Source organism: Heterodontus francisci, chromosome 7 (assembly GCF_036365525.1).
Source record: "Heterodontus francisci isolate sHetFra1 chromosome 7, sHetFra1.hap1, whole genome shotgun sequence".
In the NCBI taxonomy this organism is placed as follows: domain Eukaryota; kingdom Metazoa; phylum Chordata; class Chondrichthyes; order Heterodontiformes; family Heterodontidae; genus Heterodontus; species Heterodontus francisci.
Window position 1 is genome coordinate 82,736,491 of NC_090377.1, and position 26,698 is coordinate 82,763,188.

General features: G+C 43.7%; 1 protein-coding gene across 4 annotated transcripts in view; it reads right to left on the reverse strand.

Annotated features, from left to right (window-relative positions):
- Positions 1-26,698, reverse strand: part of cerkl (ceramide kinase-like) — a 244,244-nt gene that overhangs the window by 165,609 nt on the left and 51,937 nt on the right. For 3 of the 4 annotated variants that reach the window (XM_068035551.1, XM_068035548.1, XM_068035549.1), the window contains exon 2: positions 610-852. The exons of the other annotated variant lie outside the window; for it this stretch is intronic. In XM_068035551.1, coding sequence (XP_067891652.1) covers positions 610-784 — 175 coding nt within the window. In that variant the 5' untranslated portion in view covers positions 785-852. The remainder of the gene's footprint in view (positions 1-609; positions 853-26,698) is intronic. 4 annotated transcript variants of the gene reach the window in all.

The following is a 26,698-nucleotide window of genomic DNA, read 5'->3' on the forward strand; positions in this document are numbered from 1 at the left end:
TACAAGGTTATGGGGAAAGAATAGGTGAGTGGAAATAATTGGATATTTCTAACAAAAAGCCAACAGAGGCACGATTGGCTGAATGGCTTCCTTTTGTGCTGTCTCTTTCTGTAATTCTATGAATAGCAAGTCCTATTCTGAAGGTGAAGCAATAGCTTCAGATAGAGGGCAGAATAATGAGCATGGAGCACATAAGGGAACACAGCAGCACTTATCACCTGCACAACAACTCATAATTCAGACTGCAAACTGTTGAGCTTCTGTTTTATGTAGTACACACTGAATTTAGAATCTAAAAGCACAATAGCATTTTGTATCATTACTGTAGGATTTTTGACTAATTAACTAGGATATATTTTAGGAGACTTTCCTGGTTTGATAATTGATTTTCATGAAATTATACCATATGAACAGTCAGAAAGATACATGTTTAGATAACCATTACAGTTCTTCACTGCTTTGGTGATGAGTGAACAAAATATGCAACAGCTATGACATATTTAATTTTGTCACATTTTCTAAAACTGGCCAACTCACTATGTAAATAGACATTGCATCAAAATAATTGTCATAACTTATATCTTTGTCATACTGAGTCTCATTACTTACCTTTCAGAATATCTTTCAAATATTTAAACCAAATGTTACAGTAGTCTTCACTTAAATTGCTTAGATGAATAGCATGATCTTTGAGCTTATTTTGTCCCTTTTTAGAACACACAAAGATGGTGATTCCTAACAGAGTTCCTCCTTTTTGTTGTCTTGCAGATCGTCGACGTTTCATTTTTACAGCAAACACTTCTTTCAGCTCCACAAATTCTGTCTTATGTTGAGAAATCACTTTACCGTCACCTGTATCAAAAACATAGCATCACTTTCAGGAAGACATTTTGCCATTTACAGATCAATGAGTTATATGATTTATATTATTTTATCTCACATTGCATTGGTCACAAAGATAACTGTCTTTCTGCTGGTTTCCCATTCTTATTTATTCTCTCTCTCTGTCTTCAATTTTTCAGCTTTTGCTCTCTCACACTTTCACCCATTATTATCACTGTGTCCTCCTGTATAGCTCACTTTTGTTCTTCCCTTCTTTCAGAAAGCCTCTATTCTCTTGTGTCTCTTTTCTACAACTGAAACTTTCTGTATACATCTCATACAGATTGCTTTACTGATATACTAAGTTTATAATGTTTGCCTTTTTTAAAGCCCAGATCATATACAAGACGGCAGCCAACATCTACGACGATTATCAAGGTTGGGCAAAGGCAGCTACAACATTCACAGATGAAAACAGATGGGAGGGAAGAAGCAGGGGGTTCAGATTGGGATGGAGCAGGAGGAGGTTGGGTACATGACTAAAAAAATGTTTGTATGAATTGCAAAATGATTGTGTATTCATTTTATATAATGTACATTTTATATAACCATTTTTAATTCTTTAACTGTATTAAATACAGACTACATAAGTGGTAGCATGGAGCTTGTACACCTACTGTATATCACTACAGCAGGCCAATTAATACACAGAATCATAAATATTTCAGCACAGAGAATGGCTATTCAGCCCACTGTGCTAGTTTCACAATAGAGCCATCCAATCCCATTTCACTGCTCTTTTCCCCACATTATTATGTTAAATATCGCACAGAATTTATGTTACAAATCTGAGTGTTTCATAATGTTATGACCAAGGCGGGAGGAGTGCACTGTTAATTCAGTCCCACTTCTCCACAGGTCACAACATATTTAAAATTTCCAACTTAGCGAAACCGTCAATCAGATATTCTGTTTTTCCACCAGAATAAAGCACATCAACCAGGTTTGTTTAATAAACAACTAAATTATCCGTTTATTATAAACCAAGTCCTAACTAATAATGAAGTAAAACATACAAACAAATGGAAATATTAAAACCCCTTATTTTATCCTAGGCCTCATGCACATACACAGTTAACCAAAAAAAAGGGATTTTTATTTACAGCTGTTACAAAGAAATAGAAGGAATAAAAAAACACTTAGACTGAAAAGATATGGAAGACCTTTGTTTTGGTGAGGTGTCCCAAAGGCGAACAGGCAGCTGTCAATAGAATCTTCTGAGAGCAGTTCTTTCCAGGCAATGTTGAAGATCAGTTTGGGTAAGCTTTCAGAAAGATGCAGCTACAGAAGGCTTTACATAGGTCTGACATCAGGGGCTGAATTTTACTAGCCCTCCGACAGAAAATTCTTCCACGAGAGGCCCACCTCGACCCCCAATGCCGAGAAGACCCCGTCACATTTTACCAGCAGCGGCAAGACCTCGCTGTGTCAATCCCCCGGTCCCGCCGCACGGTGGTGGAGCCTTCACTTGCGTAATAAAATTAATACAAATAAACGTTAATGAACTTAGCTGGACCGGGTGGCCGTCCCACGCCGATATTCTGGCTGGTGGCTGAAAGTCCAGTGCCTTCGGATCCCCATTTGGGGATCTGAGGCGAGACAATGGTGGGGAGGGGGGAGGAGTGTAAGTTTCAGGTTGGAGAGTGGGGAAGCAGAGAAAAACGATTCCATTGGCCGAGGGGATGGTGGGAAGGGGATGAAAGGCAAAGATTATAAAACCATAAAGTTTGGGGGTGAGAGACTGGGACTGGCAAAAATGGTTTTCTGCAGGGGTGGTGGGGGGGGGGGGGAAAGAGGGTAACAAATGTACTGTTTGATGATTGGGGCGGGAGGGTGTAAGAGGGTCTTTGATCTGAACGTTAATGCTTTTATTTAAATTAAAGATCATGTTCCCTTTAAACATTCAAAAGATGTCAGGGCTTGAAGCCCTTTAAAAATGGCACCGGCATCTGCGCAGTGGCGCCAGATGCCGTTACTGGAGACTGAGCGGCCACCCCCTCTACGCCATCAGAGGTGGTGTTCTGCCCTCCATTTAAATGAGCCCCTGCACAAAATATTGCGGGAGCTCAGCAACAGCCGCAGCTTCAAAGTGCGCCGCTGCAATTTGCGGCGTTCTAGTAAAACTCAGGCCCAGGAGTGCAGCAACAAAGGTTTCAATTCTCACACATTCGATGCAAAGTTCCTTCAAAGATGCAAGGTTTCTTCAAATACAGGATGCAACAGGAACCACATTTGACACAAGATTTGCTTTTCAAGAGAAAGCCAGGCTGGCTGGATCTTCTTCTGTTCTCCTGGCAGGTCAATAAGCAAACTCCAACTACCTGTTTTTAATAGTTCAAAATGAAACTATAAACCTTTCCAGAGGCAAGTTGTGTGACATCGATAAATCCTGGCTTGTCACTTCCTTGCAAATGGCTCTTCAGGTCAAAACACAACCCCTTACTGGGTTCTCTGCGAACAGGTGCTTCCAGTAAAACTTGTTGACATTCAGTCCAAGCCTTCTTGTAACTTCTTTTAAGAAAAACACCCAAAGTTCAGGTTCTTCAGATTCCAGCATCCATGGAATCCCTTTTCAGTTTTAAAATATAGATTCTCAAGTTTTAACAAAAAAATGGAAATCCTCGTAAAAATAAGCATTAAATTATAGAAACCATACTGCAATATTTAATTGATTTTGTTCTAATTTCTGTAAATATTACTATCTGCAGCTATTTGTTTTCCCAGAAGGAAAGAGCTTTCATTTATAAAGCAAACCATGTCCCCAGGATGTCTCAAAGCACTTCACAAACAATGAATCACCTTTGAGATATAATTACTGTTGGATAGAGATAAACACCACACCCAATTGCACATATCAACGTCACAGAAACAAATGAGATGAACAGTCAATTAGTCCATTTTTTAGTAATACTGATTGACAAAGCATTTAGCTTCTTGTAAGGCTGTAATTTAATCACTGTCCCACAGCAAGATTTCACATCATACAAAGTGCACAATTAAAAGATGTAGAACTGGATAACCAAGGCTTTCAGTTATTATTCGGCGCCTGCACAATGGTGCCAGAGCCCGTTGCTGAGGATGGACTGCCCACCTCCTCCCACGTCATTGGGGGGGGGGGGGGGGGAGGGCGGTCTGTCCGGCCATGTAAATGAGTCGCACATTTAATATTGCTGCGGCTCCGCAGAGTAAATCCCATTCGTGCACTCCGCCATCTTTGAAGTGCTCGCAAAATTCAGCCCATTGTTTTTATTTAAGATTTCCAGCATCCACTGCATTTCAAGATCATCAACTCAAAAATTGCAATTACTAGAACAAAAATATTTGATTTTAGGATGATAGACATCAATGGAATAACCGAGTGAATTAATAGAAATTAGCTGCGGCATAAACTTTTGGTATAATCTGTCAGGTGACGGAGTGTAGTCAAAATCATTAAAGGTGCTCAAAATTGAGTGCTCGGCTTGGTGAAGTTTATTTAATTTTTTCATGAGACATGGGCGTCGCTGACAAGGCCAGGATTTGTTGTCCATCCCTAAGTGCCCTTTTCAATGGAGTGACTTGCTAGGCCATTTCAAAGGGCATTTAAGAGTCAACCACATCGCTGTGGATCTGGAGTCACATGTAGGCCAGACTAGGTAAGGAAGGCAGATTTCCTTCCCTAAAGGACGTCAGTGCACCAGGTGGGATTTTACAACAATGGTAGCTTCATGGCACCACAATTGCGACTAGCTTTCAATTCCAGATTGTTTTAAATTTAATTTATTAATTGAATCTAAATTCCACTAGCTGCCATGATGGGATTTGGACCCATGCCCCCAGATAGACCTTCAGATTATTAGTTCAGTGACATTAGCACTACACAATCATCTCATACTGAAAGGCTATGAACTGAATGCCAAAATTATTTTTGTTATTCCACATAAACAAAAATTGCAGCATTAACCCTTTTTTATTCATACTTTTTAACTGTATAAAGCATAAATTGATTCGTTTTATTTTTTCTTTTTTTTTTAAGAATTGTAAATTGCAAAAATACTTTTTGGCATGCGGATCATATAAGCTTGACTTACCACCTCATGCAATGCAGCCAGGAAACTCCCAGAAATGGTAGCAACCTGGACCGGTGCAATAAGGTTTCCACCATTCTCATGAGGGCTCTGCTGGTTTTCCTCAAATATTAAAGCAGAAGACCAACTGAATCCCCATGACACTTGTGACTTACTGTGACCAATATCCTGTGAAATTTGTTAGGAACAGTAGAAGAATAAAGGGGAAATTGTTAAAGATAAAAGTTAAAATATTAAATGTGCATGTTCGAGAAGAATTTGTCAGAGAAAAACACTAACTTACTTTCCGAACCTTGTACTACAAGTATCCTGGAGGATTTTGAAACCAGTGTAGCATAAATACTCTATAAATTAAGGGATTAAGACTAACAAATCCCACCGGCCAGATGGCATATCCTAGGAGACTAGCAAGGAAATGAGCAGGGTAATAACAATGTCATGACGTACTCCTTGGTTAGCAGCTATTTTAAAAAGAATGGCAAAGTAAACGTTGACAATCTCAGGTTCATTGATCAAACAGCAACATGCCACATAATGGAAACTGTTTTAGGGACTAATGTGGAAGAATACATGGAAAGCAATAAACTAATAAAAAAAAACTACCATGAATTTAGAAGGGAACGTTTTGCTGCAACAAGCCTCCTTGTAAAGTAAAGAGTATCTGCTGACGTAGAGTGGTCATAACAGAAGTGCAAGGTAAAGAGAGTGTAAAAGTTGGGGATTTGGTGAGGGTAAGAATTTGTGACAAGGGGAAGGGGGTGCTGCTTTTTTTCTCCAATACTTGTAGTGGTTCGTGTAAGCTTGAGGCAGTGTTTAAAATTTTTGTCCAGTATTTTAGTAGCTTAGTGCAAGTTAATGCATGGAAAAATAAAAATAAAACTTACAAACTAAAAAGTAGCTACAAATAATATAAATAATTTACATTAAGATATGGCAGAACAGGCTGTCTGGACTGCAGTTTGTGGACGGTGAGATTGTGCTGAGTGAACGCACTGGCAGTAGAGGTCTCCATCTCTAATTTCTCCGGCTTAGTGTCATTGAGCTGGAGAGCAGGTTGGAGACATTCCAGTGCATAAGGAAGGAAGAGCAGTATATCGATTGTTTGCTCCAGATTTTGGTCACACCTGTTAGAGAGATGCAGGTTTAAAAAGTAGTTGGTGCGACCAATAGCATGCAGAGTAAGGGGAAACCAGGTGAGACAGAAAACAGGGATACACTGAACACTGGATAGTCAGAAGCTTTTTCCCAGGGTGGAAGAGTCAGTTACTAGGGGACATAGGTTTAAGGTGAGAGGGACAAAGTTTAGAGGGGATGTGCGAGGCAAGTTCTTTACACAGAGGGTGGTGAGTGCCTGCAACTTGCTGCCGGGGGAGGTGGTGGAAGCAGGTACGATAGCGACGTTTAAGAGGCATCTTGACAAATACATGAATAGGATGGGAATAGAGGGATACGGTCCCCGGAAGTGCAGAAGGTTTTAGTTTAGGCAGGCATCAAGATCGGCACAGGCTTGGAGGGCCGAATGGCCTGTTCCTGTGCCGTACTGTTCTTTGTTCTTTGATCCGTAGAAACTGATGCTATTCAACAGGTACAACGCACTTGTTACCTGTGAGGGTAAGGATAAAGACTGTTGGAAGTACAGCCAGAATGCGAACCTTTGGAGCAGGAGGATGAGCAAAGGTGGGACGAGGAAGGGAAGTGTAATGTGGTAGTTGTAAGGGATTCAATAATTAGGGGGACAGATAGAATCCTGTGTAAGCAGCAGAGAGTCCCACTTCGTGGGCTGAATATTACAGACCCCCAATGTCAGAGGGCGTGGTGCGGGGGGCCAGAAAATGCCTCCGGCTGAGGCCCACCATGGGCCTCGATGCAGGGAAGGCTCAGTCCGATATTGCCGGTGACCGCGAGGCCTCGTGGCGGACCAGATGCTGATCGGCGACGGGAGCCAAATTTAAAAATGTAAATTAATTTAAATACAGGAATAAATTACTTCTCGCTTCTGCCGTTTGTCCCGGTGAGATATTGGTGCCGGTGGCTGGCACTCCGTGCCTTCGGATTCCCGTCCGGAGTACCGAGCCAAAACACTGGCGGGGAGGACGGAGCAGGTAGGTTTTTCAGTTTGGGGGGTGGGGGGGAAGCAGGGTCACAGTCATCTCACTGGTGTAGGGGATGGTGGGAAGGGATAAATTGTAAAGTCGATGCACTTTGGGCAGGGGGGACGCGGTGGGGAGGTGGAGAAGGTCAGATGCACAAGTTAAGTGTTTATTTTGGTGGGGGGGGGGAAAGAGTACAAGTAATTAAATGTAACATTATTGGGGGGGGGAGGGAGAAAGGCAAGATCAATTTATTTAGTTTTTTAAAATCAATCTCCCTTTAAATAATTAAATTGAAATATAGGGCTCGAAGCCCTTTAAAAATGGCGTCAGTGCCTGCGCAAACGCAGCAGATGCCATGGCCGGGGACGGACAGCCCGCTGTCTCCACGTCATCGGGGTGGGCAGTCGGCCCTGGCTATTTAAACGAGCCACCACGCTGAATATCACAGTGGCTCTGCGACGTGCAGTCCACACAGGCGAACCGCCATTGTATTTGTCTGCCGCTGATTACGGTGGCGGAATTATAAATTCCAACCCTGTATGTTATCTACCTAGTACCAGGGTAAGGGACATCTTGAAACAGCCTGAAAGGATATTGGAGAGGGATGGGTAGGATAGATTTGTTGTGATCCATGTTGGGCCCAACAACGTACAGAAGAGTAGGCAAGAGGTCCTGTTTGGAGAGTACCAGAAACTAGGGGCTAAATTAAAGAACAGGACCTCAAGGGTTATAATGTCTGGATTATCCAAAGCACCCTGCATGAGCTTCTCTCCACTCATTCCAACACGGAAGGGCCACCGAGGAGCCCCCACAATATTTCGCACGGGGGCTCATATAATACTGAAGGCGGAGCAGCCACTCTCAATGACATGTAGGGGTGGCCTCCGTGCCCGGCACCACGGCACAGGAACCAGCACCAGTTTTAAAGGGCTTTAAGCCCTCAGAATTATTTTTAATTTTTAAAGGTGCAGCCATGTTAAATTTTTATTCAAAAATAAGAAAGATGTGGAAGGCCCTTCCCCAAACCATCCATGGTTATTTTAATGCCCAAAATGACCAACACATGCCTTTTTCCCCACCCGAACTTTACCCCCGAAACCTGTAACATTTGGCCTATAACCCCTTCCCACTCTCCTCACATCCAATAAAAATTGATTTCCCCACTCTTCCACCCTTCTGCCCTGAAATTTTTATTACTCCTCCCCTCCCCACCAGGTCCTCAGCTCAGAACTCTGTGCGGAGTTCCCAAGGCACACGCAGCATGAATGGCAGCCATCAAATCGGCATGGGATGGCCGCCGCCTGCAGGTAAGTATATTTACATCTTACTAATGTTCATTTGCATATGGAGATGGAAGGTCTGCCTCCAGGCGGCAGGGGGGGCCGCACTGAGGAACCCCACCGCCAGTAATATTCTCCCCGCAGAATTTTACCGGCCCCTATGCCGCGACCCGCGGCGTCGAGGGGCCTGTAAAATTCAGCCCCAGCTGTTTGCTGTTTGACAGTGGGGCCAAAGCGAGACGGTAGCAGAAAGGGCGGCCACTTCCCCAGTTACTGGCCCTGGTAAACCAACGCTGAATGCAGGGTATTCAGGGAAGAGATTGCTTTTTGAAGTGTTGGGTTCCCTGGCATCTTATTTGGATACTAAGACCAACATCTGCCCCTGGTTGCAGAGTGATCACAAAACTGAGAGCATCATTAGGAAAGTGCTAATGTTATAAATTTGGTGGGAAAGCTTTTAGAAAGGGACGGCACAGTGGTTAGCACCGCAGCCTCACAGCTCCAGGGACCCGGGTTCAATTCTGGGTACTGCCTGTGTGGAGTTTGCAAGTTCTCCCTGTGACCGCGTAGGTTTTCGCTGGGTGCTCCGGTTTCCTCCCACAGCCAAAGACTTGCAGGTGATAGGTAAATTGGCCGTTGTAAATTGCCCCTAGTGTAGGTAGGTGGTAGGGAATATGGGATTACTGTAGGGTTAGTATAAATGGGTGGTTGTTGGTCGGCACAGACTCGGTGGGCCAAAGGGCCTGTTTCAGTGCTGTATCTCTAAATATAAATAAATAAAAATAAAACAATAATCCAGACAAACGTAACAGTCACTTGGACAAGTGTGGATTAGTTAATGAAAGCTCGAACAGATTTGTTAAAGGCAAATTCTGTTTATTTAACTTGATTCAATTTTTGTGGAGGTAACAAAGAGGGCTGGAGAGGGTAATGCAGTTGATGTGGCGGTACATGATCTTCCAAAAGGCTTTTCATAAAATGCCGCATATGGACTTTCCAGCAAAGTTGAAGCCCATGGAATGAATAAAAGGAACAGTGACAGCATGGATAAGAGGTTGGCTGAGTGACAAGAAACAGAGAGTATAATGGTGACCAGGGTCCTAGCAGAAAGAATAGATGGGGCTTTAAAGGACTTTAAATTGGTGAATGGGGATAGGAGGGAGGGAATTGGGAGGGGTTAGGTGGAAAAAGATATTAATAATTCAACAATAATAGAAAAGGAAGAGAGTAGAATAACTGTCAGAAATTGTGCTTTAGGCACTACAGGTAAAGAGAAAACTAATAAATGTAACGTGATTACACCAGGAAAGAGAACTGGGAAACAAATTAGTAAAAATAATATATTATTATAGTAAAAACTTAGAGCTGAAAGACAGGTTAGGGTATGTGGCTCAAATAGCATTCTATATGCAAACGGATGTGGTATAAAAAAAAAAATTGAATGAATTGCTAGTGCAAATTCAACTTGGAGGTTATGACATGGTAGCTATTACTGAGACATGACTACAAGAAGTCAGGACTGTAACTAAATATACCAGGTTATAAAGTCTATAGGAAAGACACAGAAAATGGTTGAAGGGGAGGAATAGCCAGAGTGATTAAGGATAAAACCACTTCAGTGATGAGAGAGGATATAATGAGAAGTAAGCAGGCAGTGGAGATTTTTGGGGTAGAATTAAAAAATAGAAAAGGATTGAAGGCGCCAATGGGGAGTTGTGCATAGCCTCCCCCCCCCCACCCCCGGTAGTAGCCGTGAAGTGGTAAATTGTATAAATGCTGAGATTAGACAAGCATGTAGTAAAGGCAGAGTGGTTTCAATGCTGGATTTTAACTTGCATATATATTGGGACGACCAGACTAGCACATGTCAGGAAGTAGTAAATGTCTTGAATGTATCCAGGATAGTTTACTGCAACAATATGTCCAGAATAAAACAAGGGGATACACTATATAAGATTTATTAATAAGTAATGAGCCAGATTTAGTTAACAGCCTAATGCTGCGTGAACATTTATGCAATAGCGATCATAATATGATTAAGTTCAACGTAGTGTTCGAAAGGGAGAAAGGTGAAACAGCTACAAAGATTCTAGATTTTGGTAAGTTGACTTCAATGCGATGAGACAGAGACTGCCATAATAAACTGCCCAAGTCTGTTACTCGGTAAAATGACACAAGATCAGTAGGAGGTGCTCAGAAAAATAATTTAATTTTTAAAAAATCATCTTGGAATATGAGCATCGCTGGCAAGACTAGCATTTATTGCCCATCGCTAAGTGCCCTTGAGAAGGTGATGGCATAGGTACACCCACAGTGCCGTTAGGGAGGAGTTCCAGGATTTTGACCCAGCCACAGTGAAGAAATGGCGATATAGTTCGAAGTCAGAATGGTGTGTGCCTTGGAGAGGGGATTGCAGATAGTGGTGTTCTTATGTATCTGCTGCCTTTGCTCTTCTAGGTGACAGAAGTCACAGGTTTGGAAAGTGCTGCTGAAGGAGCCTTGGGAAGTGGATCTTGTAGATGGTTCACACTGCTGCCACTGTGCCCTGTGGAGGGAATGAATGTTAAGGTGGTGGATGGGGTGTCAATCAAGCAGACTGTTTTGTCTTCAATAGTGTCAAGCTTCTTAAGCTGCATTGATCCAGGCAAGTGGAGAACTAACTTGTGCCTTGTAGACCGGTGGACACGCTTTGGGGAGTCAAAAGGTGAGTTACTTGTTACAGAATTCCCAGCCTCTGACCCACCCCGTAGCCACAGTATTTATATGGCTGGTCCAGTTAAGTTTCTGGTCAATGGTAACTTCCAGTTTGTGATGGTAGGAGAGTCAGCGATGGTAATGCCATTGAATGCCAAGGGAAGATGGTTAGATTCCCTCTTGTTGGAGATGGTCATTGCCTGGCACTTGTGTGGTGCAAATGTTATTTGCCACTTATCAGCCCAATGTTGTCCCGGCCTTGCTGAACGTAGGCACGGACTGCTTCAGTATCTGAGCAGTTGCAAATGGTGAACACTCTGCAATCATCAGCGGTCATCAGAAAATATCCCACTTCTGACCTTATGATGGGAGGAACGTTATTGATGAAGCAGCTGAAGGTGGTTGGGTCTAGACACTACCCTGAGGAATACCTACAGCGATGTGCTGGGGCTGAGGTGATTGGCCTGCCGCAATCACAATATTCTTCCATTGTGCTAGGTATGACTCCAGCATGATTAATAAATTGATTTTAAATTTCGCAGCTGCCGTGGTGGGATTTGAATTCAAGTCTCCAGAACATTAGTCCAGGCCTCTGGAATTACTGGTCCTGTAACATTACCACTATGCTACCATCCCAGAACTAGTTTATAACTCTAAGGGGCAAGAGCTCTACTTGCCAGAAAAAACAGCCATGAACAACTAAAGAGGTAAGGGACAATATAAAACTAGAAGAAAAAGCAATCAAAAATGCAAAAAATAGCATGGATCCTGGTGAATAGAAAAGATACATAGAACAGCAAACGATTACAAAAGAGATAGTAATAACTACAGCAGGGGAGTATGAAAAACAAACTTGCAAGGGATATCAAAATCAATACCAAAAATATTTACAATTATATTAGGAAAAAAAGGGTGGCCAGGAGCAATGTGGGCCTCTCAAAAACAGATAGTAAGTCAGTGAAAATAAGGAAATGGCAGACATGTTGACCGACTACTTTGCGTCAGTATTAATAGTAGAACAGCAGCATTTTTTTTGTATTCATTCATGTCATGTGTGCATCGCTAGCAAGACCAGCATTTGTTTCCCATCCCTAATTGCCCTTAAGGTGGTGGTGGTAAGCTGCCTTCTTGAACCGCTGCAGTCTATATGGCGTAGGTACATCCACAGTGCTGTTGGGGAGGGAGTTCCAGGTTTTTGGCCCAGCAGCAGTGAAGAAACGGCGTTTGTTTCCAAGTCAGGATGGTGTATGGCTTGGAAGGGAACTTGCAGATGGTGGTGTTCCCATGCATCTCCTGCCCCTGTCCTTGTAGGCATGCCAGATATCTCAAAGAAACTAATACTGAATCAGGGATCGGGACTCACCAAAATTGACATAAGCAAATTACAGTAATGAGAAACATTATGACACTAAAGAGTGACAAATCCCAGGATTTTAAAGGAAGTGGGAGATTGCAGATGCCCTAGCTACAATCTTCAAAAAGCAAGATACTGCAGCTGCTGGAAAACGGAAATAAAAACAGAAAATGCTGGAAATATTCAGGTGATGGCAAACCTGAATATTTTCAGCATTTTTAGTTTTTATTAATAATCTTACAAAGTTCTCTCAATTCAGGAATCATTCCTTTAAATGGGAAAACTGTACAGGCCTCTTTGCTGTTTAAGAAAGGTGATAGGGGAGACCAGGGAATTATAGAGCAGTTAGCCTAACATCTGTTGTTGGGAAATTATGAAAGTCTATAATTAAGGCTCGCATGACTGAACATCTTGGAAATTTTCAGCTGTGCTGAGAGAGACAGCATAGATTTGTAAAGGATAGGTCATGCCTGATGAACCTAACTGAAGTTTTTTGAACAGGTGACTAAAGTATTGGTCAGGAAAATGTCTATGGATGTTATTTATATGGACTTCCAGAAGGCGTTTGATAAAGACCCTCATAAGATACTGTTACCTAAAGTTGAAGACCATGGAACTGAAGGCAATTTATTGACCTGGTTAGGAAATTGGTCGAGCAGTAGGAGACAGAGAGTAGGGATAATGGATAGTTACTCTAACTGGCAGGATGTGACTAGTGGTGTGCCGCAAGGATCTGTGTTGGGCCTCAACAATTCACCATATTTATTAACGACTTAGATGATGGGTTAGAAAGCCACATATCCAACTTTGCCGATGACACAAAGATCGGCTGCATTGCAAGCAGTGTAGATGGAAGCATAAAAGTACATATAGATATTGATATTAAGAGAATGGGAAAAAACTGTGGCAAATGAATTTAAACGCAGGCAAAGGTGAGGTCATTCACTTGGACCTAAAAAGGTTAAAACAGTGTCCTTTCTAAATGGTGAAAAGCTAGAAACAATGGTGGTCCAAAGAGACTTGGGGGTCCAGATACATAGATCATTAAAATGTCAAGAACAGGTACTGAAAATAATCAAAAAGGTTAAAGAAATTGTTGGCCAGCGGCTGCAAGAAATACAGAATCAGTTACAAACTGCTGGATTGTTTGTGACCTGTAGTAACCTGGAGCTCAGACACTGGCCTGTGCTGGTAAAAACCAGTTTGAACTAATTAATTTATGTGACAAGACAAAGGAGCGATCACAGGAAAAGAGCCTTATTTGGATATGGTGTGATACCGGGGTCTTTGGGCCTGGGCCAATTAGGAGAAGATGCGAACAAGGTGAGCAGGCTTAAACCAACTGGAAAGAGACAGCTCAGTTCTGGAGAGATAAGGAGGAGAATAACAATAGAGCTTTTTGGGCATAGAGTCAGCGATAAGCTCCGGAGACCAACCATCGTGGAAGTGGAAGACCCTGCGTGAGCAATGCGGCGACGACGTAAAAGAGAGAGAGAACGGAACACCTGGCCAGCGTCAACTCTCCCCTTTTTCAGGTATTATCCTTTGTTTTCTAGTGGGTGTGCTTATCAATTCTAGCTAGCTTTGTTATTAACTGTATAACTCAGTTTGAGTTGCATGCTTTTGTCTAACTAAGTGTATAAGCCTTATTCTTACATTGTACAACAATGTGAATAAAGTAAATTGATAGTTAAAGAAAAGACTGAGTTTCCTCCTCTTTGTACTAAGCCATTAACTGTAGCCTGTGGATTAAGTGGAGGGTGGCTCTCCTGTAACCCAATACCCCAAACACCCAGCCTGAACCTGAATTAAGGGGACTTAGTCCCATGTGACGGCCAGGATCAAGTGGGTGCAGGGAATAAAGGGGCCAAGGGGGATTGACTCCGCTCCACTGTTTACATAATTGGCGTCCCTGGGTGGGCTCGAGGATAAATCTCTCTGTTGAATCAGTGGGAGACTCGAGCCGAACCGAATTGGCAATGTACAGAGAGAATAGGAACTTAGGGGTTAATTTGTAGCTACTAACATAAGATGACCAAACAAAGGGACTCTCCAGACCCTGGAGACTTGGATTGTTTTGATTGGAAGGGATTCCTCCAAAAATACGTAATAGGGAAGTGGCTGCAATACGGAGAGTATGCCAGTCACACTAGCGACAAGGGAAAACCCGTAGGGGAAGCCCTTTGGAAGATTGCACAAGCAAAGATGTCAGCTAGGAAATTTTTAAAATACAGAAGTCAGTAGCTATCGGCTGTTTACTTGAGGAATGGATAGAATGCCAACAGCAGGCTAAAAATGAGCAGAACAGACTAGAGGAAGAGAATTAAAAACTCAGTGAGGAGGCAGCCCGCCTTAGTGAAAAAGTAACTGATTTGCAGGGACAGAGAAGTGCGGATTTGATGCATATGAACCAATATCAGTTACAGTGTGAAAAACTATTTACAGAAAAAAGTAGGCGAGAGGGAGAAGCCCAAGCATCTAAAGCTGAGGTGTAAGGATGGAAACAGCAATGTAGTGATTTAAAAACTGCCATGAATGTGATTCAGAGGGCAGCTCAGGAAAAAATTAATACAGGTGATCACACAAAGTGTCAAAAATACATAGCGAGACTGCAAGACCAGCTAACCACGCAGAGAGGGATAATCTGTGCTTTTGCACCCGAAGGAAGTGAGAACGGTGAAGGGGGCATAGATTGGAATGAGTTAGCAGACGAAGCGACTAGATACGGCCATGATGACGGAGACCCTCTACCCAAGGATCCTCTGCCAGCATATGAGCCAGAGCCAAAGAAGCCATCGGCCCCCATGGCCCCCCCTTGTGACCACTAGGGCAGCGATAGGGGCAGATGGCAAGGTGGCAGCTGGCCCGCGTATGACATATTCCACTCCAATGGGGGTACAGCAATTGAGGGATATTGCGAAAGACATTGGGACGTGCGCACCCGGGGATGATCCTAGGGAGCTGTTCCAAGCGGTCAGTCAACAGAGAGGAATACACGGCTTAGATGATGCTGAAGAAAGAAAATTAATTATAATGTGCCTACACCCACACATACACTCCGCCCTACCGGAGGAGCAAAAACTCGGTAGAGGCACAAATGAGGCTTTAAAAGAACAAGTATTAAATGTCATGGGCGCTAACAGAGGGGACCCAGTGCAGGCGCTAACGAAATGCTATCAAAGAAAAGGTGAACACCCTGTCGCGTTTGCAGCCAGCATCTGGGCGGTGTTTCAAGGTGTATATGGCGCAAACCTAGATAGAGCCAATCCAATGCCAGAGATTAGAAACCGATGGCTGAGAACGCTGGTGTTGCTTGGCACTGAGGAGTCAAGAAGGGCACTAGATCAATTTGATCCTCTGATGACACGCACACAGAGGCTTGGGTACTCAGGAGGACAGTTCGAGCATGGGAGAAGGAAACAACAAAATTCTCCAAGGCCCCTGGGGGAAAGGCAATGCCTGTCAAAGATCAGACAATAACCTGGAGAAATGAAAGGAGGGGAACTGCACAGGGGGCACCCCACCCAGCCTTTCAGACAGCAGGAAGGGGTAGAGGCATTGGGAGAGGATCCGTCCCAGGAACAGGGAGAACTCTGGGCGGGCCGACCCACTGCTATAATTGTGGCCAGGAGGGACATTTCAAAAGAGAATGTCCAAACCCAAGACGAGAAAACATAGGTCGGGGAGGAGGCCAGAACAAACGCCAGAGCCTACCCATGGAAGGACCAAATAGGTCAAATCCTCAATATGATATACTAGAGATATCACCGTCTTCGGGGTTGTACCCTGAACCAAATGACGGTCGCAGGCCTCTCCGTTATGGGTGTGTGACACGCGGTGGGATAACACAGGGAGACCCCTAGTGAATGGCAGGGTTGGAGGCCGCCCTGTCACGTTCCTTTGGGACACTGGAGGATCCCGAACCACCGTAAACACCACCAATGTTAGTAAAGTAGATTGGAAAATTCAAAGTAAACTTGTTTTAAGCGGATTCACAGGACATTCACAAGTGGGATATGTGAGCGTACCATTGGAAGTCAGTGTGGGGGAACGTAGCAATAGAGCACTCACTGGTTCTCATTCAGTTACCCAGAGAACAAGAACATATATTAGGGTGTGATTATATGGCTAAAGCAGGACTCTGTTTTGACCCTGTTAATTGCGCGATTTGGCAAATGCCCTTGGGCATGGGTAGTATAGATCACACATCTGTTCCGGTCGGGGAATACCAGGATAGGATATGCACATTCAGGGAACTGTGGACAAGACAAGAAGAAATGAGTAGCGATAGTGAAGTGCAACAAATTATCACATGAAATTCAGTAGTATTTGCTCGACATAAACATGATTGTGGGAAAATGACCGGGAGTGTGTGTATACAGGGTCCAGACCCCAAACCACAGAAGCAGTATGGTTTTCCGAAACAGGCAGAAGAGGAGGTGATACAGAATTTGCTGCTACAAGGGATACTAAGACCGGTAGCCTCCACTAACAACTCGCCTATTTGGCCGGTGAGGAAACCGGATGGTAGCTGGCGACTAACGATAGACTATCGAGAATTAAATAAGGTAACCCCGTTAACGGCCCCCACTGTAGCAACTAGCCCAGAGACGGTAGTTAAACAGAATTAGGACGCACAGTGGTTCACGGTTTTAGACATAAGTAACGGTTTTTGGTCTATTCCACTGGAGAAAGAATGCCAATATAAATTTTCGTTTACCTTTCAAGGACAACAATATACATGGACCGCCCGGCCACAGGGATTTCATAATTCCCCATCTATATTTCACCAACATCCAAGGGAAGGGTTAAAAAGGTTCTCAAAGCCTGAATGTCTGGTGCAGTATGTAGACGACTTACGTCTACAAACGGAAATGGAACAGGAACATTATCAGCTACTAAGTGAATTACTACAATTGTTACACGAATTGGGACTAAAAATAAACCCTAAAAAAGCGCAGGTTATGAAACAGAAGGTTACTTACTTGGGAATGATCTTGACTCCAGGAAAGAGAGAAATTGACCAACAAAGGGTAGTAGCAGTTGGCAGACTCCCTGTCCGGCAGGCTGTAAAAGGGTTGAGATCCTTCCTGGGTTTGGTGGGATATTGCAGGGACCACATTGATGGATTCGCTACAAAAGCGGCCCCATTAACGGAGCTATTGAAAAAGAATGTGGCGTGTGAGTGGAAAACTGAACATACACAGGCCATTTCAGATTTAAAGCAAGCACTAGCTGCTGCGCCTGCTCTGAAAACCCCAAATCCAACTGAGCCGTTTTCATTGGAGGTAGCTACCACAGACACCACCCTCTCAGCAGTTCTGTTACAGGAGACACACGGGAAATTGAGACCAGTAGTGTATGCCTCGCGTATGCTTTCACCGGTAGAGCAGGGGTATATGACGTGCAAGAAACATTTGTTAGCAGTTTTTTGGGCAGTACAGTATTTTACTTACATAGTGGGACTGAACTCACTTACAATATTGACAGAACATACCCCCGTACAGTTACTATTAGAAGGTAGGATCAAAGACAGGTCAGTAAGTCAGAACCGAATTGCTAGGTGGACACTATTGTTGCAAGGAAGAAACATAAGCATAAAAGGAGTAAAAACTACCACTATGTTGGCAGACAACCTAGTGTATCAAGGAGAGAAACATGAGTGTCAAGTCATGATAGCAAATGATCCCAAGGGACCATTTGTATCAAAACAAAAAGGAGGGGATAGGACTGAATTGGAAAAAGCAACGGAGACCAAAAGAAAAGATGCAAAGGAAAAAGAAGAACCCCGCTTAAAAATTTTTGTGGATGGTTCCTCATCAGTACAGGATGGCAAGGAAAACTGGGTGCGGAATGTAGAAGATGAACACGGTCAGGAAAAGTGGGCGGCACAGTGGCGCAGTGGTTAGCACCGCAGCCTCACAGCTCCAGGGACCCAGGTTCGATTCTGGGTACTGCCTGTGTGGAGTTTGCAAGTTCTCCCTGTGTCTGCGTGGGTTTCCTCCGGGTGCTCCGGTTTCCTCCCACATGCCAAAGACTTGCAGGTTGATAGGTTAATTGGCCATTATAAAATTGCCCCTAGTATAGGTAGGTGGTAGGGAAATAGAGGGACAGGTGGGGATGTAGTAGGAATCTGGGATTAGTGTAGGATTAGTATAAATGGGTGGTTGATGGTCGGCACAAACTCGGTGGGCCGAAGGGCCTGTTTCAGTGCTGTATCTCTAAACTAAACTAAACTAAACTAAAGTTTAGCGCAGCTTTAAAATTGCCTAAAACCATGAGCGCGCAGGCGGCAGAACTGGCAGCCGTTGCATATGTGGTTGGCCACCCAGAATACTTCCCGCCCGGATCAGTTATATATTCTGATAGCATGCATGTCTGTAATAGCCTCACGGAACACTTGCCCTTATGGGAGGCGAGAGGTTTTGTCTCAGCGGATGGAAAGCCCCTTCCATCGGCCCCATTATTAAGATACATCTTTGAAAGAGCACAGGGGAAAGGATATGGGATCATGAAGGTAAAAGCTCATTCAAAACTTACTCCGGAAGGGAACGGGAAAGCGGATGAGCTAGCCAAACAAGGTGCTGTTAGTGGGCAGGAATGGCAGCCACTGATTCAGGACATTGGGGAACAGAAAGGGAAACAGGTTAAGGTAATAGATTTAACAGAGGAGCAGAAGAAAGATGGAGAATTGAAAAAACTGATAGGAGTAGAGTCAGACACATACAAAGAGCACAAGGGGGTCTATATTCAGGACGGAGTGGTTTTATGTGAAAGAAAATTCATAGTGCCAGAGGGGGGACGACACCAAATAATCCACTGGTACCATGACTTATGGGGACATAAAGGGACAGAGAGTGCCCTGGAAAGGATAAAGGAGGTGTGCTGGTTGCCTGGAATGATAGGTGACGTGGGACACTACATCAAGAATTGTTTGATCTGTGCACAACATAACCCCGACAGGAATGTCAAGAAAGGGGCCCTCCGACATACTAGACCAGTAGAAGGGCCTTGGACTAATTTACAAATAGACTATGTAGGACCCCTACCACCCCCCCCCCCCCCCCACTCCAGGAGGGTTTAAGTACATTCTAGTAATAGTAGACACGTTTACCAAATGGGTGGAAGCTTTCCCAACCAGAACAAATACTGCCAAAATCACCGCAAAAATTCTGTTAGAAAGGGTATTCACTCGATGGGGTTTACCCCGAAGCATAGAATCAGATCAGGGAACACATTTTCCAGCCCAAGTAATGCAAAATGTAATGACCCTCTTTGGGGTTAAACAGAAATTCCACATACCCTATAGACCACAGTCTAGTGGGATTGTGGAAAGGATGAATCGGGCATTGAAAAACATGACAGCTAAAATGGTACAGCAGCACAAGACGACCTGGCAGGTCGTTCTGCCCTATGTGTTGATGGTAATCAGGAATACCGCAGCTTCATCAACAGGCTATACTCCCTATAAACTCATGACAGGAAGGGACATGAGAGGAATGGAGGGGTTGGTAGGTTTGGACTTGTCCGAACCCGAAGTGGACAGTATTATATCAGAGAAATGAGTGCAACAACTAGTAGAAAAAATGAGGGAAGCAAATTACGTGGCAGCTCACCAACAAGGGAAGAGGAGACAGCAAAGCAAGGCTTATTTCGATGCGAAAGCCAGCCCGATAGAGTTGAGCCCCGGACAAAGGGTAATGGTAATGATCAGAATATACCAGCCCACCTCATTCTTGAGTCCAAAGTTCACCGGTCCCTATGAGATAGTAGATAAAGCTAGTCCATCTGTATACAAAGTATTGACGGCACCAGATAAGTGTGGCTGGTATCACATTAACCAGTTAAAAGATAGTAGGAGAAAAACAAGATAATCACAGTTGGCATGTGATGCTTGATGCTACCGATGTTCCAACCGAAGGTCAGGGAGATCAAGAGCAGGATCAACTGCGGATCCAAGCGGAAGTGTTTGAAAGACAACCTGATGTTATACGTCCACATACATAGAGAAATCGAGGGCAAAAACGAAAGAAAAATAAAGAAAACAGGGGAAGTAAGTGGACTAGAAGAAATGGACGGTTAGAATCAGAAACAAATTGGGAACAAGATATAGACAGTCTGGCTCAGTGTATGGAAAGACTGGACTTAAAATAGGATAAGAAAGAAACTGTAAATAAGAGCAGAAATTACACTTGTATATTACATGTCCAGCCCACAATGAAGAGGGTGATACATTGCATTGCTATTGGATTGACCATATTTGAGACTATAGGTGAACCCGCATCGGAGCTGTCACGACGAATGAACGCGCCTGAAGCAATGTCGACGCGGGAAGACTATCCTGTGGCCAGGAACAACTTTGCTCGGCAGATCAAGATAGTTCGAACCAACAAAGGAAAACGAGAAGATTTAAATTTGTATTATGCGGGAGTGGATGGGTTGGCATGCGCGAGAAGAACATTGGGTATACCGAAGGGAACAGAAGTTTGACCTTAACGAACAGAGTGTGAGGTACCTGTGATGAGGATAGAGGAAGATATTATCCTGGGGCAGTGTTTCATATTCCCTGACACGGAAGCAATTTGACCTACCCTTTAAAGAGAGTCCATAACGTGGGCAAGTACCAGGAGGGTATTTGAATATCTTTATGTAACCCACCATCTCATGCCATTGTAATGGATGGTGTTGAGAAAGGGGTAGATTTGTCAAAATGTCATCAAGGGGGGAATCACTGGGCCTGTCCGGAAGAGACAACGAGACAGAAACTTACAAATTGCGGGCTCAGCACCTATGAAAATTGTTCACTGTCCATTTTGCCTGTTAATAACCAGACCTTTTTACAATATGCCCTTGTGGGGCAAACGTATTACATAGCCACGGCTGCTACGAACTACAACAAGGGATGGAAACAGTGCCCTCTGGAGGGACACAATGTAGCCATTCACAATGTTACCTTCAACTTGGTTGTTGGTGGACAAGTACTGCCTAAGCCAATAAAGAGGATAGTGATCAAGGAGAATCTCACGGTCCAACGTACTGATACAGATCAAGAGGTACGGGAATATATTGCCTCCGAATTACCACCCATCCCACACCTGACAGCGGATTGGCACAATAGCAGAAGAGGCAAAAGAGATAATTCATCAATGGAATAAACACACTAAAACAATTAGAACTGACGCCGACAAGGCAAATGAACTGTTGCGTGACTCAGGGTTTTGGAGTAAGTTTTGGAATTGGGGATCTAATGTTCAAATACATCCAAGGGTCAGAATTGTATCACATATTGCTGTCATAGTGATTCTATGTGCGCTAATAATTGTGTACTCAATGTATATCAGCTTTGAAGGTGGAAAAATGAAATTTTGCAAAGATTGGATGATGGGGCTATGATGAAACAGAAGGAACGGTTATCAATAGAAACAAAAACTGTAAAAAAAAAACCAAAACAACTGTATATACTATGTTTTATAAATGTATCTTTTTAATATGTAACAGTATTGCGCACCCATTGGAGGACAATGACGTTCTCAGGAATGGTTCACAGAGCAGGGAAACTTGATGATCCTAAGATAAGTATCTTTGGATCATGAGGGGTGAGATGTTGGCCAGGGGCTGCAAGAAATACAGAATCAGTTACAAACTGCTGGATTGTTTGTGACCTGTCGTAACCTGGAGCTCAGACACTGGCCTGTGCTGGTAAAAAACCAGTTTGAACTAATTAATTTATGAGACAAAGGAGCGATCACAAGAAAAGAGCCTTATTTGGACACGGTGAGATACCGGGGTCTTTGGGCCTGGGCCAATTAGGAGAAGATGCGAACGAGGTGAGCAGGCTTAAACCAACTGGAAAGAGACAGCTCAGTTCTGGAAAGATAAGGAGGAGAATAAGAATAGAGCTTTTTGGGCATAGAGTCAGCGATAAGCTCCGGAGACCAACCATCATGGAAATGGAAGACCCTGTGTGAGCAACGCGGCGACGACGTAAAAGAGAGAGAGAACGGAACGCCTGGCCAGCGTCAACTCTCCCCTTTTTCGGGTATTATCCTTTGTTTTCTGTGACTAGGTCAGGGAAAGGACAGAGGAACCTAGTGGGTGTGCTTATCAATTCTAGCTAGCTTTGTTATTAACTGTATAACTCAGTTTCAGTTGCATGCTTTTGTCTAAGTGTATAAGCCTTATTCTTACATTGTACAACAACGTGAATAAAGTAAATTGATAGTTAAAGAAAGGACTGAGTTTCCTCCTCTTTGTACTAAGCCATTAACTGTAGCCTGTGGATTAAGTGGAGGGTGGCTCTCCTTTAACCCGATATACCAAACACCCAGCCTGCTCCTGAATTAAGAGGACTTAGTCCCACATGATGGCCAGGAATGTGCAGGGAATAAAGGGGCCAAGGGGGAGTTGACTCTGCTCCACGGTTTACAAAATGCTGGCCTTTATTTCTACAGGACTAGAAATCAAGAAGGTAGAAGTCATACTTCAGTTGTACAAAGCCCTGGTTAGATCACAGCTGGAGTGGTGTGAGCAGTTCTGGGAATCACAGCTTAGGAAGGATATATTGGCTTTGGAGGGAGTGCAGCATAGGTTCACCAGAATGTCAGGACTCCAAGGATTAAACTACGAGGAGAGATTACAGAAACTAGGGTTCAATTCCGTGGAATTTAGAAGGTTAAGTGATGTTCCACAGGGGTCAGTGTTGGGTCCCTTGCTGTTTATGGTATATATTAATGATTTGGACATAAATGTGGGGGGCATGATTGGGAAATTTACAGATGACTCAAAAACTGGTTGTGTAGTTGATAGTGAAGTGGATAGCTGTGGAGTCCAGAATGATATCAATGGTTTGGTTGAGTGGGTAGAAAAGTGGCAAATGGAATTCAATCTGGAGAAGTGTGAGGTAATGCATTTGGGGAGGGTAAACAAAGCAAGGGAATACACAATAAACAGGAGGATATTGAGAGGGGAAGAAGAAGTGAGAGACCTTGGACTGCATGTCCACAGGTCCCAGAAGGTGGCAGGACAGGTAGATAAAGTGGTGAAGAAGGCAGATGGAATGATTTCCTTTACTGGCCGAGGTATAGAATACAAAAGCAGGGATTATAATGCTGGAACTGTATAAAACACTGGTTAGGTCACAGCTGGAGTACTGCATACAGTTCTGGGCACCGCATTACAGGAAGGACATAATTGCTCTGGAGAGAGTACAGAGGAGGTTTACAAGAATGTTGCCACGGCTTGAAAGTTGCAGCTATGAGAAAAGATTGGATCGGCTAGCGTAGTTGGACCAGGTACTGGAAGGTGGGATCAGATTGAGCGACTAGTTTCCTTTTCAGCCGGCACAGACACGATAGGCTGAATAGCCTCCCTCTGTACCGTAACTTTTCTATGGTTCTATGATTAGATCGAGATTTTCAAGATATTAAGGGGAACAGATAGGGATGAGAGGGAGAAACCATTTCTGCTGGTTGGGAGGTCTAGAACTAGGGCAAATCGTCGAAAAATTAGAACCAGATCTTTCAGAAGTGAAATTGGGAAATCTTTCTACACAAAGGGTGGTAGAAGTTTAGAACTCTCTTCCCCAAATGACAATTGATGCTAGATCAATTGTGAGTTTTAAAACTGAGATTGATTGATTTTTATTAACCAAAGATATTAAGGGATATGGGGCAAAGGCAAGTATATGGAGTTAAACTGCACATCAGCCATGATCTCATTGAATGGTAGAACAGGCTCGAGGAGCTAAATGGTCTACTCCTGTTTTTATGTTCTTTTTCACCACCTTAGCTCCTGCTCACCTAGTAGTGTTCACCCAGAGTAGACCCCTATAACTGATGCTCTACAGTATGCAGGGTTTCAATTTTTAAGCTGTTGCTTTCAAGGCTTAAGAAGGATCATCATTCTCTTTCTCTGCTGCAGCTATGCCCGAGATTTGCAAAGGTCCTGGAAAAAAAGAGATGTGCACTTAGTGGCAAGAGAAAACATCAGCTGAGCGACAGCTCTGTGCACCACCAAGTTGTCATGCAGACCATGTGAAGAAATCTAAAAAAAAACGTAGTTGTGATCTGGAATGCACTGCCTGAAAGGATAGTGGAAGCAGAGTTAGTAGTAACTTTCAAAAGGGAATTGGATAAATACATGAAGGGAAAACATTCCAGGGCTATGGGGAAAAGGCGGGGGACTGAGACTAGTTGGATAGCTCTACTAAAGCTCGACTTTTCACTTCAAACAATACAGCCATAAAACTGCCAGAAATGGCAGAAACCCAGTCCAGTGCAATCAGATCTCCGCCATTTCCCTGAGGGCACAGTTTGCTTTCCCCAAGTATTACACCGAAGACCAAAAGAATCCCCAAGATACTTCTGATTTACTGTGGCAAATAAGAAAAAAAAAGGAAGATTGCCAAACACCCTACAAGATGTATCCTCCAGCCGTACCATTTGCCAGGCCCCCCTGTTGCCTACAATCTCCATGGTTGCTTCCTTCATTGCTTTGCATAGCTGATGGCCCTCTTGCGATTCTTGACATCTCCCTTCTGCTGCCTGCCAGCAAGAAAAGTGGAAGTGTGTTAGGGTGTGGCCTGTTGAAGGGATAGAAAGATGTCTGTAGCAGCTTAGGACTGGGGCATGAAGAAAGAAGTTGTGAGTGCATAACAGGTACAGAGTGTGAAAATGAAAGTAGCCGCTATGATTGAAGGAGCAAGATGGGATGGGAAGGTTTGTTATTGCTGGGATTACAGTAACGTTGTTCAGGGCTGTGGAGGGAGTAAGAGAGCTGTGAATAGGAGTCTTCTTTTAGCATCTCTGAAAAAGTTGTTGAATTTCTTCCAGCATTGCTCCAGCAACTTCAAAGGATCAAGGGCAGCAGGAGAGGGATGGAAGTGATGCTGGCAGCAGCCATTTCAAGAAATGTAGCAGTACAAAAGGCAACATCATAGGCACTTCCCGTCTAAGCAGTGCAGGTTGCTTTTAAAACACAAAGCTCCGCCGGGTTTTCCATCGCCCCAGTACTCGAGCTTCCAACTACAAACTAGTAGCACTCAGTTTACCCTTTCTATGAAATGAGACACACCTCCAAACAGTTTGTGCCTCATACCATCAAGTTTGGGCAGGCACAGCAGCTGCTTTAAACTCGTTTTACATTTGAAAAACATTAATGATGGTTGGGATATAAAAGCAGAAGTAGGATTCGAACCTCCAAAGATTATGCCACGGTTTTACAAAACCCTAGTTAGAATTCACTGTGTTGCCCTGTTTTGGAATTTTGTAACCATTTTTCACAGAGAGGATTTGGAAGACAGGTATATTTAAATATTGGACTTCTAAGCAAAAGCAGATGGCTAAAATACTAATGGTGTAGGCATTGAAGTTGTTATTTCCAAAAACTAAGCAATTTGTTAACGGTAGGTCATTAAACACCCCACATCCATCGAGTTGGGATGTCCCTGGTTCCAGGCACTTGGCAACAATTATCTAGCAAAAGCTTCTTCTCCCCTTGGATTGTGAGCACAGGGAAATAAAAAAACAGGCAGCAGAATCAACAGGTTCTTAAACAGAAAACTGAAGATTAGAGTGCGGGGGCGGGTGGGGGGGGGGGGGGGAGGGAATGTGGTGTTAGAAGTTATTTTGTTTCAAGACAAGTGAAGTGGGAAAGTGTATCATCTTCATTATTATTACAAGATGGGCAAGAAAAGAAAGGAGAGGGTGGTAGAATTGATGAAAGAAATTAAAGAGGGATGATGCATATGAGGGAAGAGGGAGGGCTAAAAATTGGATATGGCCCATATGCGGGTGTATGGATCGTGATGTGCATTTACCCTATGCCCAATTGAGGTGATACAGGCAGCATTCAATTTTTGTGCTGCCTGCTCATCTCCATGATTGGAACGTGCAGTCCAATGTTAAACACACTGGCTGCATGCTCAGCAGAAGGCCCAGGTTCCTGCGATGCCAGCACAAGTTAAAGTTAGCCTGCACATCTTAAAGCCAGCTTGCACCTCTTAGAGAGGAAGTGCACGCTGTCTGCCGCTGGGGCTTTGAAAGAGCTTCTCAGAAGGAAGAAAGAACAGCAATGCAGCAGCTGATCCGAGAGGGAGCTCCCAGGTTCTCTGATGCAGTGTTGGAGACCTTAGTGATGAAGGTGGAGAGAAGGAAAATGATCATTTTTCACTAGGGGGCCAGGAGGCCCTCCAGAGATAGACTTTGAAGGGAATGGGGCAGATAGCCATGGAGGTCAATGCAAGGATTCTGGCCTCAAAGACCTGGTTACAGTGCCAGAAAAAGTTCAATGACCTCACACGAGTGGGCAAGGTCAGTGAATGCATCTTCA